The sequence below is a fragment of the Sturnus vulgaris genome, chromosome 6 (genome assembly GCF_052056855.1).
Source record: "Sturnus vulgaris isolate bStuVul1 chromosome 6, bStuVul1.hap1, whole genome shotgun sequence".
Taxonomy (NCBI): domain Eukaryota; kingdom Metazoa; phylum Chordata; class Aves; order Passeriformes; family Sturnidae; genus Sturnus; species Sturnus vulgaris.
The window spans coordinates 9,492,321-9,508,651 of NC_142248.1; the positions used below are offsets into that span (position 1 = coordinate 9,492,321).

At 43.7% G+C, this 16,331-nt stretch overlaps 1 protein-coding gene across 1 annotated transcript in view; it reads left to right on the forward strand.

Annotated features, from left to right (window-relative positions):
- The window catches only part of LRP4 (LDL receptor related protein 4), an 82,135-nt gene extending 65,854 nt beyond the window's left edge, over positions 1-16,281 (forward strand). Inside the window, 19 exon segments of the mRNA XM_014881913.2 lie at positions 528-729; positions 1,101-1,290; positions 1,535-1,666; positions 2,339-2,479; positions 3,146-3,232; positions 3,437-3,608; positions 3,691-3,853; positions 4,099-4,324; positions 5,690-5,993; positions 6,273-6,491; positions 6,784-6,918; positions 7,173-7,281; positions 7,612-7,756; positions 8,284-8,397; positions 8,701-8,824; positions 9,791-9,858; positions 10,461-10,548; positions 11,068-11,209; positions 12,953-16,281. Of these exon segments, the coding sequence (XP_014737399.2) occupies positions 528-729; positions 1,101-1,290; positions 1,535-1,666; positions 2,339-2,479; positions 3,146-3,232; positions 3,437-3,608; positions 3,691-3,853; positions 4,099-4,324; positions 5,690-5,993; positions 6,273-6,491; positions 6,784-6,918; positions 7,173-7,281; positions 7,612-7,756; positions 8,284-8,397; positions 8,701-8,824; positions 9,791-9,858; positions 10,461-10,548; positions 11,068-11,209; positions 12,953-13,288 (3,097 nt within the window). The 3' untranslated portion in view covers positions 13,289-16,281.
- Positions 16,282-16,331: the final 50 nt, after the last annotated feature.

The following is a 16,331-nucleotide window of genomic DNA, read 5'->3' on the forward strand; positions in this document are numbered from 1 at the left end:
ATTGAGAATGGTGCCATCCAAATGTTTTCTGTTTCTCTGTTTCACATGTATGTTGAATTTGTATTCAAGCTCCCTGCTTATCAACTAGAGTTTCAGTCAGAAGGATGTTCTCAGACCTTGTAGAGGTGGGAATAGGGTGGATAGGAAAAAGCTTGTCAGCCATTGCTGTAGAGGTGTTGAATATCTTGAATGAAAGAGTGCTATTCTTTCCTTGAGTGGATTGCTGAAAGACAAATGCAGCAAGAGTGTCAAGGGCTAGTGGTGTACATTGGTAATCAGTTAATTTTTAGACCTGGACCTATTTTCTTGAACTTTTTCCTACACATTGAAATTGGGCCAGCCCATGGGCAGTAGAAGATATATAAATTTGAGTATGGTCTTAGGTACATTACAAGAACCCAAGGCTGGACAAGAGTACAGTAATACTTTAATGCTTCTTCCTGCTAGGGCCTGAATGCACCAGACTCCCTTGCTTCTCTGTCAGTGAAAAAGTGTGAGCATTCACTTCTGTCTGGGCTTCCTCTTAGGTTCATGTACTGGACTGACTGGGGAGCTAACCCAAAAATTGAACGTGCTGGGATGGATGCCTCAAACCGCTTGGTGATCATTTCCTCCAACCTGACATGGCCCAATGGCCTGGCCATTGACTACGAGTCACAGCGCTTGTACTGGGCAGATGCAGGCATGAAGACCATCGAGTATGCCAGTCTGGATGGAGGCCATAGGAAGGTAAGGAGGCTGTCTTTGAGGAGCAGGTCTGGGAGCCTGAACACAAAGTGATGATGGCTCCTGCCTCTTTTTTTCAATGGAAATCAAAGTACACGGCAGCTTTCACTGGGAGAAAAGAACTCCCTTCAATTTGAAACGGTGTGTGAGGGAAGTGTGAGGGCTAAGGTTGCCTCATCATTCTCCTTTTGCTGTGATTCTGTGTTATGATGTTGAGAGGGAGCAAGGGAATCCCCTTCTCCTTAGTGACTTCATAGTCACTAGCATACGTAATATATATATATGAGTAAATATATATATAAAACTAAATTTAAAAATATTTTTATATATATAATGTAATACTTTTCTTGGGGCGATGGGGGTAATCTGAGCAGGTGCTGATTGGGAACAATCTGCCTCACCCCTTTGGACTTACTCTTTATGGCGAGAGAATCTACTGGACAGACTGGCAGGCCAAAAGCATCCAGAGCGCAGACAGGAGGACTGGGCAGTCTCGGGAAACACTGCAGGACAATCTGGAGAATCTTATGGATATTCATGTTTTCCACCGGCACAGGCCACCAGGTACAGAGCTCACACCCAAGCCCCACTGAGCTGAGAGCTTGCTCAGGCTCTGCTTTTTGGCATGTCCCTTCTGCAAGGAGCTGACCTGTCAGCCCTCATTGTCTTAAATGTCTGTGTGGAGTATGAGAGTGTGAGAATTAACTCTTGATTTGGTATTTGAAGGCTTTCTAGAATGCATTTCTCTAGCTGCTGCATCCTTTTTTTGTGCCGGATTTCATGGATTTCTTCATCCTCTTTCCCGTAGTACATACAGCATGCAAAGTTAACAATGGAGGCTGCAGTCACCTGTGCCTTTTGGCACCTCTTCCAAAAGGTTACAGCTGTACTTGCCCTACAGGGATCAACCTGCTATCTGATGGCAAGACCTGCTCCCCTGGTGAGTGCTCTCTGTAGAATCCTCATTGCAGTTTTGTATCAGAGCTACATTTTGCCTCTGCCCTGTTAGAGAACAAATTTCACTTTTATGTGCTTACCTGCTTTACTCCTTGAAAAACCCATTTGGTGCCTATACCTTCAATTTGAGTGGGAATTACTATGAAGAAACTTACTGATAAATGTATTGATGAAGGAGACCTTTTTCTTGAAATTATGTTGGACAAGTAAACCAAATGTCACATTTTTCCCATACTTTTGCCCTAATATTGAGGTGAATTCTTAAACTACAAGGTGATATATTCTTTAATAGGTCTGTATACTCTCCTCCTGTGGACCCTCTTTTGAGGATGGTGGAAGGCACTTGGCTTCAGGCCGTGGTGCATCCACTTTTCCTCCCTCGCAGGAAAAAAGTGACTCGTAATTTCCATTTCCCACATATTAGCAGAAGTAACTATTTTACGTGTGTAATGCTTTTCAACTTGGATGTAAAGAAGCATTAAGTGGTGCTCAATAAAGTGATGCTTTTGTACATACTATCTATAAGCCAAGATCTGTCTGAGACACTTTCCCTTTTCCACTGAAGTGAGTGTAACCTCTAGAATATTTGATAAACAATGCCTACAATTGACTGAACTTGTTCCTCACTAATACCTGTCCAATGTCCACTCTGCAGGGATGACCAGCTTTCTGATCTTTGCCAGAAGGACTGACATCCGGATGGTCTCTCTGGATATCCCCTACTTTGCAGATGTTGTTGTCTCAGTCAATGTCACCATGAAGAACACCATTGCAATCGGAGTGGATCCTCATGAAGGTCTGAACTTCTTACTGTATTTGACTATGTTTGAAAGGCAACAAGTAACTTCCTATCTAAATGTCTGATCTCACAGATCTTACTGTAGGCTCGGGATTTGGGTATGTGCTGCAAGTAATTTGTTTCCAGTGAGGAAAGGAATATCCTTACAGGAAAGCAGAGAATCGAAACCATATGGAAAAAAACTGCCTGCAATATTGAGTGGGGTTCCTGTGCATTTTGGATTTAAGGAAGTTCCTCTTGCTGAGGCTTTTGCAATAGTAGAGCTGAGACTCTGGTTGCTCATGTATAGTGAACATCCCATGCTATGCTGGATATAAACAGTGTTGCACTGTAAGGTAGATGATCTCATTTTGAGAAGTTAGATGTGGAGCTCTACTGCTAGCTGATGGTATTAGGTATTCTCTGTCCCTGTGTGAAGGTCAGACCTTGTGTAAAGGTTCTACATATTTTGGGAATAATAGAAACAAGAAAATTTGCAGTGTTTTATTACTCTAGCTTAATAATCTTGTGCTGTTATTATTCTTGTACAATCAGATCAATTTTGAGTGGTGTAGTGGGTAGTCAGAGACCTGGATATGTTTACGGATTTTGCTGTTTGGTTGTTGGGGCTTGGTTTAGTTTTGTTCTGGGGTTTTTCAAGTTTCTCTTTCTTCTTCAACCCAGGAAAGGTTTACTGGTCAGACAGCACATTGCGGAAAATCAGTCGTGCTGCCCTTGATGGCTCACAGTTTGAGGACATCATCACTACAGGTGAGGGAGATTTTGATCTGAGAGCTTCTTGCTTCTATGCAGTATGAAGGGGGATTCCCTGATTCCCCAGTAGAATGCATTTTTGGTGGAAAGGCAAGCAAAGCCTAAAGCAGTTGCCTACAAGATGGACAAGAGAAATACTAGGAAGTTCCTTGCTAAATTGGGAGAATAAGCAGTGACCAAAATATTTTTCTATTTTCTCAGGTCTGTTGACTACAGATGGGCTGGCTGTAGATGCTGTTGGCAGGAAGATATATTGGACAGATACAGGAACAAACCGTATTGAAGTCGGCAACCTCGATGGCTCCATGAGGAAAGTCTTGGTCTGGCAGAACCTGGACAGCCCTCGGGCAATAGCTTTATACCATGAAATGGGGTTAGTGTTGTCAAGAGTTTCTCTAGGAGTTACAGAGGACTTCTGATCTCCTTTTCCATAACACTTGCTGACTTTTCCCCAGGTATATGTACTGGACAGACTGGGGTGAGAATGCCAAGCTGGAACGCTCTGGGATGGATGGCTCTGGACGTGTGGTGTTGATCAGCAACAACTTGGGCTGGCCTAATGGACTGGCAGTGGATAAGGCTGGGTCCCAGCTGCTCTGGGCTGATGCACACACTGAGGTCTGATTCCGTTCTTCAGTGTTGTTTGTCTTTGGGTATTTGGTAGCCTGGAGGCTGCTTTGAAGCTCTTGAGCAAGCTGTCAAAAGAGCAAGGGGAATGTAAGCTTTTCTGAGAGTTAGGGCTATGGAGGGAGGGTGAACCTAAATAACATCACTTGCTGAGACCGTTTCCCACTTGCTACAGTAAGTGCTAGCAAGAGGAGAAGTGTTTTGAGTATGAGCTGATGTTCTCCTTCTTCCTGTAGCGGATCGAGGCTGCGGATCTCAATGGCGCGAACCGCCGCACCCTGCTGTCCCCAGTGCAGCATCCCTATGGCCTCACTCTGCTGGACTCCTACATCTACTGGACTGACTGGCAAACTCGCAGCATTCACAGGGCTGACAAGGACACTGGGGCTAATGTCATCTTGGTGAGGGCAAACCTGCCTGGCCTCATGGATATTCAGGCTGTCGACAGGGCACGGCCCCTGGGTAAGTTGCTCCCCAGTTGGTGGGTGTTGGTGGTGGCAAGGGGGGTCCTTCAGAGCTGTTATTGGAAAGAGTCCTTTGGTGTAAAGCAGGAGTGATAGAGTTGCTTCTCAAAAATCAGCTTTTCTTCTGATGCCTTCTTTTAAGGCATCACTTCTTCCCTCTTTAGCTAAACTGTTTTTGCATTTCTCCCTGTTTACCCAGATCTGTAGGTTTAGTGTTGATTACTGCATGCTTTTTGACCCCATTGTTCCATTTCCTTCATTGGATTGCACTGACAACCTCATTCTTGCACACAGCAGAGCCGCTTTCTTAGGAGAACTGAATAAGTCATGCCTTATTAAACTTCACCAGACTTCCATTCACATTGGACAATGTCCCTTTTTTAACTCCAAAAGACTCTAATTCTTCTTAAACCAGTTGCTTTGAAATATTATTTCAAATTCTAGTATTATTTCCCAGTCATTGCAGGCTTCATCTTGTCTGCCTCTTTGCTGTGCTAAATCTGTGCTGCTTTAGTTACTCTTAATAGATCATGTTGCCCAACTATTCTGGGCCAGAGTCAATTCTTTGGTACTCTTTAGGGATCCTATAACACCCCATCTTGCTTCCTTGCCTTTCAGTGGAAGTTGTTGCTTTGTGCTGTGGGTTTATTTTGGCAGAATTTCCCCAATACATACTTCTACAGAAAACTGGGCTGCTTTTCTTGTGGTCACTAACAGCAGAACATCACTCTTGACTGCATAACTTGATAGTATAGCATAAAGCTGACCAAAAGTCTAGCCATCATATCCACATTGTCATCTTCCTACTCCTGCACCTGACTCCTGGGCTTATTCCCTCCTAGTGAATGTATACTGGGTTCTTTACAATTAAAAAAAAAAATTATATGACCCTAATACGTCAGGCACTTCCAGCAGGCTTCTCTGATGCCTTTGTTTACTTGCCACTGTGTGCAGCTAAGTTGAAACAGAAGCTTCTTTGTCAGCCTGGCCTCTGGTGCATTGTCACACTATTTCCCCACAGGATTGGAACTTTCTGTCAGCATTACCACTTGCAGCAGTAATAAAGTTAAACTGCAGTTGCATGAATCTGTGAGCATTTGGCTGTTTCTTTTTCCGTGGGATAACTATGATTAGCAAGGAATGCAGGTTAAGATCTTTCTTCTAATGATCTCTCTCCTTCTGGACCCTCCTGTTCTCCTTGCCAATCATGCCCACGCCTACCATGAATCTTGGAGAAGAGGGAGAGTGTCTCTGTACAAAGGGCTGTAGAACTCAGCTGCTAGCAAGTTGTGCATATATGTAGCCTTTAAAATAAAGCTTTGGTCTGTGAGATCCTAAAACTATGCTGTCCCTATTTCTAAAGGCTTCAATAAATGTGGAGTTCGTAATGGTGGCTGCTCCCACCTTTGCTTGCCCCACCCCACGGGTTTCTCCTGTGCCTGCCCCACTGGCATCCAGCTGAAGAGAGATGAGCAGACATGTGACTCTTCTCCAGAGACCTACCTGCTTTTCTCTAGCCGTGCTTCCATCCGTCGTATCTCGCTGGACACCAGTGACCACACAGATGTGCACATACCTGTCCCTGAGCTGAACAATGTCATTTCTCTGGACTATGATAGTGTGGATGGCAAGATTTACTACACAGATGTATTTCTTGATGTTATCAGGTAGGTGCCAGTCAACTGCTAGGCTGGTGTCCAGGTCACCCAGTGACCTGTGCTAAGTGTGCCAGTAAATTGGGGAGACTGAGCACTACATCACTGCTTACACTTTATCTTTGGTACACAGCATCATGTGTATCAGTGAACTCATGCTGAAGCTGTGTTTATCCTACTGGAGACTGGGGGGAAAAGCATTAGGGAGGTAGTAATATGCAGTGGGCCTATGATGGGTGTAGATCCAGATTGATGTAGATCCAATGCTGTTTGTTACTGATTTCTATCCAGGCGGGCTGATCTGAATGGCAGCAACATGGAAACTGTTATTGGTCAGGGTCTGAAGACTACAGATGGCCTGGCAGTGGACTGGGTTGCCAGGAACCTCTACTGGACAGACACAGGACGCAATACCATTGAAGTGGCTAGACTGGATGGAAGCTCCAGGAAAGTGCTGATCAATAACAGCCTGGATGAACCTCGAGCCATTGCTGTCTTTCCCAAGAAGGGGTAGGTATGGGATTATTGGTGGGGCAGGGGGAAGGGCTGCACAGAGGCAGGCTGGAAGAGGAGATGGGCCATGTGAATCTGCAGGTATCAGCAAGGGGTTGATTCTGAGTGACTTGTAGTAGTCAGGCAGACAGTGAATTTGAAGGTTGGACAGATAGCTGTGAGAAACAGGCTGTAGACTATATTATCTGTTTTGCACCTGAATAATTTGGCAGTTTCATTCATAACTAAAAGTTCCCTTAGGCCAAATGAAATGGTCTTTTCTCCTTACACTTGCCTTTTGTCTCTTCAGATATCTCTTCTGGACAGATTGGGGTCACATTGCTAAAATTGAACGGGCAAACTTGGATGGCTCTGAACGTAAAATCCTGATTAACACTGACCTAGGGTGGCCCAATGGATTGACTTTGGATTATGACACCAGAAGGTCAGTGAAAGATTTTCCTATACTTGTATAGGGTTAAGGGATGTAAGGAATTTTTTAACTCTCTTAGCTTCATTTTATTGGAGTAGCACTGTGGGTTTGAGTTTGGTTTTGGGGTGTTTTGGTACTTTCTTCTAACTTTCTTTAGTTTTTATTTGCTGATCTATCTTATGATGTCACAATCTTTGCCAATAATTGACTAGGAAGTAAAGTGAGTTTGTATAGAAGGAAGCTCACCTCTTTCCCTGTGCCTTCAGGATATACTGGGTGGATGCACACCTTGACCGCATAGAGAGTTGTGACCTCAATGGGAAGCTACGGCAAGTGTTGGTCAGCCAGGTGTCACATCCCTTTGCTCTGACACAGGTGAGAAGATTTTCCTGCTGTCACCATTCTCCCTCGTGTGTTGATGAACTTGTACAGCACAGTTTGGGAACAGGGAAGTGTTACAGTCCAAGGAAACCAAAAAGGCTGAGGGGGGATAGTACTTCAATCTTCTCTGGAGCTAACAAAGGAAGTTTATCTGAACTGTGGGGTATACAGAGTTATCTTCTTCATAGCAAGAGGGTAAAGGTTTGAAAAGGCCTTTGTTTTGGGCCTTCTGCCACTGGGATATGTTTTTATGGGCATCCTCTGTCTACATGACTAAACATGCTAATAATGGCTGTGATTTTTCTTTGCTGTCTCCCTGAGCAGCAGGACAGATGGATATACTGGACTGACTGGCAAACAAAATCTATCCAAAGAGTGGACAAATACTCTGGGCGGAACAAAGAGACAGTTCTAGCCAACGTTGAGGGATTGATGGATATCATTGTGGTTTCTCCTCAGAGACAGACAGGTAAATAGAAGGACCTTGGTTCAGGCAAATGCTAATTGTGGAGCAAAAGAACTCTGGAACCACTGCACTATTGTGGATGTCAAGTAAGAATGACATGCTTTTTTATGCTCAAACTATTCACACATCTTCCCTTAGCACATTCCTTGCCTACCTATGACTTACAGTCAGGTACATCTTAATGGTGTTCTGTTAAAGCTTTGATTAGCAAATGTCACTTTCTTGTTGTTCACCCAACATTGTGTTAAAACAGAAGAATGTGAGCTTTTAATTTTTTTTATCTCTGCAACTGTGTTGTCTGGGCTTTTGTCTATAAAGATTTCCAGTACCTTCCTTTCACGACTGCCCTAATCCAATTCAGTGCCTGAGTATTCTCATCACTTTCTTAGTAATCAGATGATGGGCATATGCTGAAAACGTAATAACTTTTTGGATTTCTAAGAAGCATTTCTGGCTGAGCAGGAAAGAAGCTCTCTGAGCTCCTTTTTGTTCAGATGTAACATATTTAGAAAATTGTTTGTTCCTTCCAGGTAGTAATGCTTGTGGAGTGAACAATGGAGGCTGCACTCACCTCTGCTTTGCCAGGGCTTCTGACTTTGTCTGTGCGTGTCCAGATGAACCAGATGGGCGGCCCTGTTCCACGAGTGAGTTTATTGAGTGTCACTTGGGTAGTAGCTTCCATAAGTGAGCCACTGCTACTGCCTATGCAGTGGCAACCAGAGCACTTGAGGCTCTCCAGTGTATACATCTGATGCAGAGTTGTGTGTTAGAGCTAAGGCCTATGATTGTGAGCAATAGAGCCTTCTTCTGTCTTTTCTGCTGGCAGATTGGGTTTGAGATGAGAAGGCTGCTCATGTAACCTATAGAGGGTTTTGGAAATGGCCTATCAGACTTGTTCATCTGTACCACAAAGTTGGAGTCCTGCTTATTTTTCTCTGTTGTTCTAGTTCCTGGTGTGGTGCCCCTTGGCCCAGAACCAACCAGTGTAAATGAGAGAAGTCAAACACTACCTGGCAGACTAGGAACTTCAACAACCAAACCTCTTACATCTGTGGAAACAGTGGAAGGAAAGTAAGTGTTCTTGTTCTCTTGGGACTAGGGTGTGAAAGTGCCAGCTTTTGCTGGTGCCACATGCAAGCCTCTGGCTGCCATCATCCAAATATACCTATCCCTAGCCAAAAGAGAATATTCCAGCTCCAGATTTCACATTCTTAATGGATTAAACTATTAAGACAAAGGTGTAAATCATTGTTGAGATGGCAAGAAACAGCTGCAGATTCTTTCTGCTTGTTTTGTTGAAATGTGTGTATAGGCTAACTGTACTGAAGTGTTAAAATTTAGCCCACGTGTCATTCATTTGATTGATTTTTTGAATCTCCTGATTTTGAGAACCTGTTTCTGACAGGAAGACAGAGGAGTCTGTTGCTTCAATTCACTGAAACATCTCAGACTAGACCCACACAGCTGAGGAAATGGTTCTGCCCTGGGAACAGGATAGCTTGCTTGGGGCAAAACAGAGCCTTTGCAGCTCTAATATTTAAGTTACAATGCAGGTAGTTAAGAGACTCTTTTCTGTTACTCCCTACAGCTTACTATTTATACAGCTCAGCAAAAGAGGGACTTTATAGTATACGGTTGAGTTATTTACAGAGCAAAATTTGCACTTTATTGAGTATGATATATTGGACAGAAATGTCTTCGTGGTGACTCGGAGACATTTTGATTTTTGCTTCAGCACTGATGCTGAAATTTCCTGAAAGATATGAGTACACCTGTGTACCTGAGAGGCGAATTTGGAATGAATCAGATTTAAAGATATTGCAGATAATGGATAGATCCATGCACTCCTCCTATATACATGTATGTGTATGGTTGTCTCTTCTTTGGATGGAGAATACTGAAGTAGAGAAAGGAAGACCTGTGATTTTTAATTGGAAAGGGAAGGGATAAAAGTGCTAGCTCATTCCATCCTATTTTTTGATACCTTTGATACTGTTGATTCTACTTCCAGTAAATAACTGTCCTTCTGTCATTCAGCTGCTCTGACAAAGATGCTAGGCAAGGCTTGTGTACTCGTGCCAACGAGGCAGTGTTGGCCACCATGGGTGAGTTGCTTTTCTTTAATTCTTCTCCACCAGGGTTGTTCCTCCAGATGTGCTCAGGGCATTCCAGTCCATTGTGTCTGAAACCGAAATTTCTGAAACTCTTTCTTGAATTACTCAAATGCCCTCTGAGTAGAGCAAAATGCCTCTATAGACATTCATTAATCTAGATGGGGACTTCTCCAAATGATTCTTAGGTCTGAATAATAGTTCTGTTTTCCTATCTTCCTATACCTCATCCATTTGGCTCTTCCCATTAATAATACTCTTTCACTGTCTCCTTTGTGTTTAGTTGAAGATGGTTTGACTGTGGTAATTGCTTCCCACTGCAGAAGTAACCTCAAGGGGGTCTAAATCCTCCATTACAGCCCCATTACAAAGATCTTGATCTTCCTTGGTTTGGGGCCTGGATGGGAGGAAAGCTTACCATATGTTTGTTTCATATGAAGCCAAACAAAACCCTCTGCTAAACCTTAATGTGCTAACATTTTAGTTTATGTAATTCTGTATGGGTAAAGCCTCAGCCTTAGGCATTACACCTAGGTCAGTATTATCCAGTGAAATATAAAATGACTGCATAAATTACCCTTGGTATTCACTTTCAGGAGAAGGACTGCACGTCAGCTACATTATTGGAGGTCTTCTCAGCATCTTGTTTATTTTGCTGCTTATTGCTGCTTTAATTATATATAGGTAAGTGATCTATTTTCCCTCTTCCTGGCCAATTGTAAATTCTTGGGTCGTAGGAGAAGAAAGTCCCTGAAAGCACTAAATCTTTCTTTAGTGTCACAGGCCTTTTTTCCTCCATTGGAAGGAGTACTTGATGATTTTGTTTGCAAGGTTTGAGTCCTGTGCCTCTAAAGTGTTGGTCATGCAGTTCCAATATTTGAAACCTTATTGCCTAAATTTTCTGCAGAGAGCTTATTATGAGTTATGGACAGGGATGTGAGATAATTCTTATCTCAGTAAATGTGTGAGCTCATGTGCTTTCTGACAGATAACTTCACCAGTTAGTGCCATGATAGCTTTTGTGGTTACATGGCAGTGCCTTGCTCTACTGGCAGCTAGTAAATGGACTCATAGCTGAAGAGCCAGGTGAAGCCAGGATTCTCTCTTTGAGGGACAGTGCAGACATCCAGTTGCTGAGCACTCAGGAACTTTGGATCCTGGCAGTAGGTTCCTGTGACTTTTCTGACAGCTTTTTTCCTCTAGGCATAATAAGTCCAAGTTTACGGACCCTGGCTTGGGGAACCTAACGTACAGTAATCCTTCATATCGGACATCTACCCAGGAGGTGAAGATTGAATCGATTCCCAAACCAATCATGTACAACCAGTTGTGCTACAAGAAAGAGGTAAGAGCTGCTACTAAGGACATGAGAACCCAGCTCAAGCTGCTGATGAGTATTACAGGCATCACTATGTGGAAGGATTGCAACTTGTGAGCATTTATTTCTAGGACATAGGAGGACAGCTTCAGTGAATTGTTCAGACTGCTATGGAGATCAGCCAGCAGCATTTCTTCCTCAGTGAGCTGTAGTGAATTTGACCTGTCTTTAGTTCTCTGCTCCTTTCCCACTCCCACAGTGTCTTGTATTTCGTTTGCATTGGGTGGTGGCCCTCGAAAGTACATGAACCAATTGAATTGTCTTCCTTGGATACAGATCCCAGTTAGTGACTGTTGCACCAAGGTTGCTTTGGACAGTGACCAGGAAAACCAGGCAGCCAGAAGGGTTTTGCTAACAAGCATGTGGCTCCTGGCTGTGCATGGTCTGGGAGGGGTGGGATAGGGGAAAAAAAGAGACTTTATGAAATAGAGCATTTTAAAGGCCCTTCAGAGATCCGTACTTTGTCCACATAATGGAGAGAGCTTAATATGATACCTTGCAGCACTTAGTTTCTCCTCTCTTTTCTCCTCAGAAGCTTTCTTATCACTCAGATAGCTTCTCATCTTCCCTCTTCTGATTTCCGTCCACATCCTCACGTCAGGTATCACTACTCTGTGTGTTTGATCCTGCCTCCCTCACTCAAGTTCTGTTGTGTGGCTCAAGTGCTGTCCATACTAATTGCTCTTTCTTGGTTTTCCCCTCCCTGCTTTTATGTCCTAAAACTAGTTCTACTGTCTGTCAGGAACATGTAAGTAATTTTCTATGGCAGATTCTTTGGTCTGGGCTTTGGCTACTCATACTCAGTGATATTTTTAAAAGGCAATTTCTATTAGGACTATTTATGATAACCTGTTGGATCACTTAGTTCCTCTGGCAGGGATCACAGACTTATGAAGGGGAGAGTTTTCCCTTACTGTTTTCCAAAGGTACTATCCAATGGATTCCCCAAATCTTCAAGCCATTTTAGCCTTATCTATTAAGGATAAACCGGAATTATTTAACTGGAAATCTAAATCCTTTCCACTTTTCTCTTAATTGCGATGCTCCTTTATATACACAGATGTATATTTCCCTACCACCTCCACTTTCTCCTTAGGGGTAGATCAGATGCTCTTTATTTGTCAGTGAGCCAAGTTAGATTTCACTACTTTAATCTCAGCGTGGTCGCTTTAGCCTCTGATCATTTTCGTTGTTTCCCTATAATCTCCTTCGTCTGTGTCACTGTGAGACTTGGGCTCAACAGTGGTATTCCAGTTGTGCTTTGCTGAGAAGTGAATCTAGATGTAAAGATTTGCAAACCTAGAATTGATCTCCTGCCTTTTACCATGAGGTTTTTTTGTCTGTTTCTGCTTTCCATTTTGTTTGGTGGGGTTTTTCCCTTCGTTTTAAAGGCTCGGTGTTCTTACTCTCTTCTGTCAGGGAATATGGTATAGTTGAATGAGAAGAGCAGCCTCATCCTCATTCCCCTTCCACGACTGAAGAATCATGGAGTCTGGAATGAGAGCCCTCGCAGGGAGGACTCGTCTGGGGGTGTTAAAGAGCTAAAGGAAATTTAAAATGGGTTCTGTCATTGTGGCAGTTAAAGCCAGTGGCTGTTTACATGGAGGTCCAGCTTTTTGTCTGCTTCACTGTCTTCATTCCAGCTCTGCATTGATCTTTGCCGTATTTTTCTGTAGACATATTTTTTAAATTCATCTGTCTTCTCCCTAGACTGGTCCTGACCACAGCTACACTAAGGAGAAGATCAAGATTGTGGAGGGAATATGCCTTTTATCCAGTGATGATTCCGAATGGGATGACCTTAAGCAGATTCGGAGCTCCCGTGGAGGGATCCTCCGGGATCACGTCTGCATGAAGACGGATACAGTCTCTATCCAGGCTAGCTCTGGTTCACTGGATGACACCGAAACTGAGCAGCTGCTACAGGAAGAACAGTCAGAATGCAGCAGTGTTAACACAGCAGCAGCCACTCCTGAGCGGCGGGGCTCACTCCCAGACACAGGCTGGAAACACCAACGCAAGCCCTCCACAGAGAGCGAGGTCTAAAGTACACGTGACTTTGGAAACAGTCGTACCCTCCCTACCCTCTGCTCTGCACAAAAGGACAGGATTCTGCCTGCCTGGCAAGGAAGGGCACAGAGACCAGCCTCTCTTGCAAGGGGCCTGAGACTTGGACTGCCTTTCAGCATGGAGCTTGGGCAGCTGTGTTGTTGTGGTTGGAGAAGGAGGATGGGTGGGTTGGTTGGAACCCAGAGACCCTTTTGACTCATTTTCACTGTCTGTGGTTTATTTATATGTTCCCTTTTCCTGGAAGCTGCCACATTAACTTCTGCAGTGACTCGTCTGGCCTGAATCTGGTTCGGGGTCTCTGTTCCCTGGCAACCTGCAAGTCCTGTGCCATCCAGCTCACGGTCAATGCCCATGAAGAGAGCAGAGCTGCCTCATTGCTGGCTCCTGGTCACAGAAGCACCCCTAGTCATTCCAGCACTAGCAGCACTCTTTGAGGCTTTGTGTTGAGGGGTTTCTGACATGAGAGATGGGTGTAGATGGGGTATACTTTGGGGCTCAAGAGGACGCTGACACAGCATCAGGTCATCTTGTAAAGGCATAAAGAGGGTGACCACAGTTGCCAAGACTCACTTCATGAGAGCATCACTGCTTACTTTCATAACTGCTACTAAAAACTTCAAGGAATGCTCAGATTGGAGCACTGTGTCTGTTGCTGGCAGTGGACACTGCTCCTGTTCTCCCCTTTCCTGTTAAAACATGTTTCTACTCTGGAAAAACAAGAGTCAGCAAATGCCCTTTTCAGAACCATTCAGTACCCTGTGGGTACTGGAGTCTAAGTGCTAAACTTGAGACAAGAAGAGATTGGTATTCTACTTAGTTCTACAGAGCTGATAGGAGGAAATGGATCTCAGCAAGACCTAAATTTTACTGATCTTTGCATAACTGATATATAAAAAAAGAAAAAGAAAATTTGCTAGGTCCCCACTAGTCCAAATTCTGCAAGGTCCCAATTATTTTGGCCTTTAGGACCTTTGATTACCATAATAAGGCAAAAGAGAGAATTCCTAGGTCGAGTCTTTCCCATGGGAGTGCTCAGTGCTGACAGTTAGGAACTGCTTTATTACTAGGCTGAGCCCATTTGACCTAGAATGAGAGACAATAATAAGGGAGCTGCAAGGGCCATTATGAGTAGTTGTTTATCAGATAGAATTGCACTTTAAGTTCTTCTGTTACCACTAAATAGCTTTCCTTGCCAAATAAGTTTTCCCATCAGCTGCATGAATTTCAGTTGTTCTCTGGCCTCCAAGACTCTTAACCTTTAGGGAATGTCATCCTACCCTTGCAGCCAAAACCCAGCAGCATTTGGAGCTGGGTCTTGCATGCTCCCAAGGACTGTTGCCACCTCTTCATATTCTCTTGTCATCTATTTGTTCAAAAAGAAAAAAGAGAAAATATTGCTTGACACTTCCTCAAAAACAGAATTTATATTAACCCCTCAAATCACATGGTAAAATATTAAGCATTAAGTCAGATCCCTGGAAGCAGAACCTCTCAGTGAAGAATTTCTCACTGCAAACTTCGTAACATCTTTTATCACCTGGAAAGAGGTCAAGTACATTCCCACCCATGGTGTAAAGAGAGCAAAACACACTGGGGTATGGTTCAGAGGCAGGAGGAGGGTCTATCTCCCATGCAATATGTTTTTTCAGCTGATTAAAAAGGAGACTCATCCTACTCTGCTCGACCCTTGTTTATATACTAACAGGCCTGAAAAACACAACAGTTGCCAGTGGTTTGCCTATACTTCTCACAGCAGAAATAGCTTTGTAGATGGGGGAAGGTTGCAGCTTCGACCTGGCTAGGTGGCTTGAGACTCTGCCCCTAACTGGCTGACTGGTGTATATTCCTGTGGAAGATGAACTGGAGCTAAGGCTTGGATTTCCCTGTATTAATGTGGGACTCTTCCCTACTCCCAGAGGGATTTATTTTTATTTTTTTTAATTAGATTTTTATTTAATTATTTATTTGTTTGACTCCAGCCTTGGAAGCGTTGATTTTGTTGGGCAGAGGCACTTTTTGAATTGAGGAGTGGACTCGACTGGGAGCTGAGAAAGGAGTGCATATCACTGACATGGACCCTGCCCATCTAAGCCATTTCACGCAGGGACAACACCAGAGGGCTCAAGTGTAGGCAGAAGAATCAATTTGATCAGAAACCATATGTAGGGGCAGGGGCATCAGGGCTGGGAGTGGGGAGGTTGTGGAGGAAGGCTCTGACTTGTAGGAGAGCAGGGTTTCTTTGGATTTTGGAATGGGGTTTTTTTCCCAGTAGCTTATGTGACCATGCACCAAAATCCTGAGGTGGGACAGGGGTGAAGGGAAACATCTGCCCAGACCTGTCACTTAATCTTAAGTCAGCCTGTCAGAGCAATTGCTGTCCAAGTCTGGAGTGTCTGCAAGTGTGCAGTGGAAAGGAAAAACACAGTCAGTCTTTTTCAACAACTCATGGTATTTGTGATCTCAGCCTTGATCAGTATTAATATTCTCTGCTGCTTCTTAGGAGAGACCCTGCACACTCCAGCCTAACAACCATTCATAACTGCTCTCTGCTCCCTTCCTCAAATGGTAATGGTGAAAAGGAGCAATAAAATGTCACACAGCCTCCTCTACCAGTGAGGTGGGCAGAAATTTGTGTCTTTTTCCTAGAGACAGCCCCAGTGAGATGCTGCCTTGGGGATGCATCATGGTTCCCCATTCTGGGGAAAAGAAGACCCTCGTTGCACTTAGGATGTTAAGAATGTAGAAAGGCTACTGGAGGATGATCTCTTGAGCACTGATTTACTATGTAAAAAGCAAACCTCTCTCCTGTCTGTCCCGAGCTAACGTCAGTGATTTCCGTGTGTTCCTGTGTAATGGTTTTAACGTTACTCACTGGAGACAACATTGGATTTTCTGGAGTTATTTAACCACTGTGTTCAATATTTTAGGGGTTGATGATAATTTAATATAAATTTAGCTTTTCTTAACCATTCTGCCTGGCTTTTGGTTGTGAATCATGCATGTTATTTGGACTCTCCTT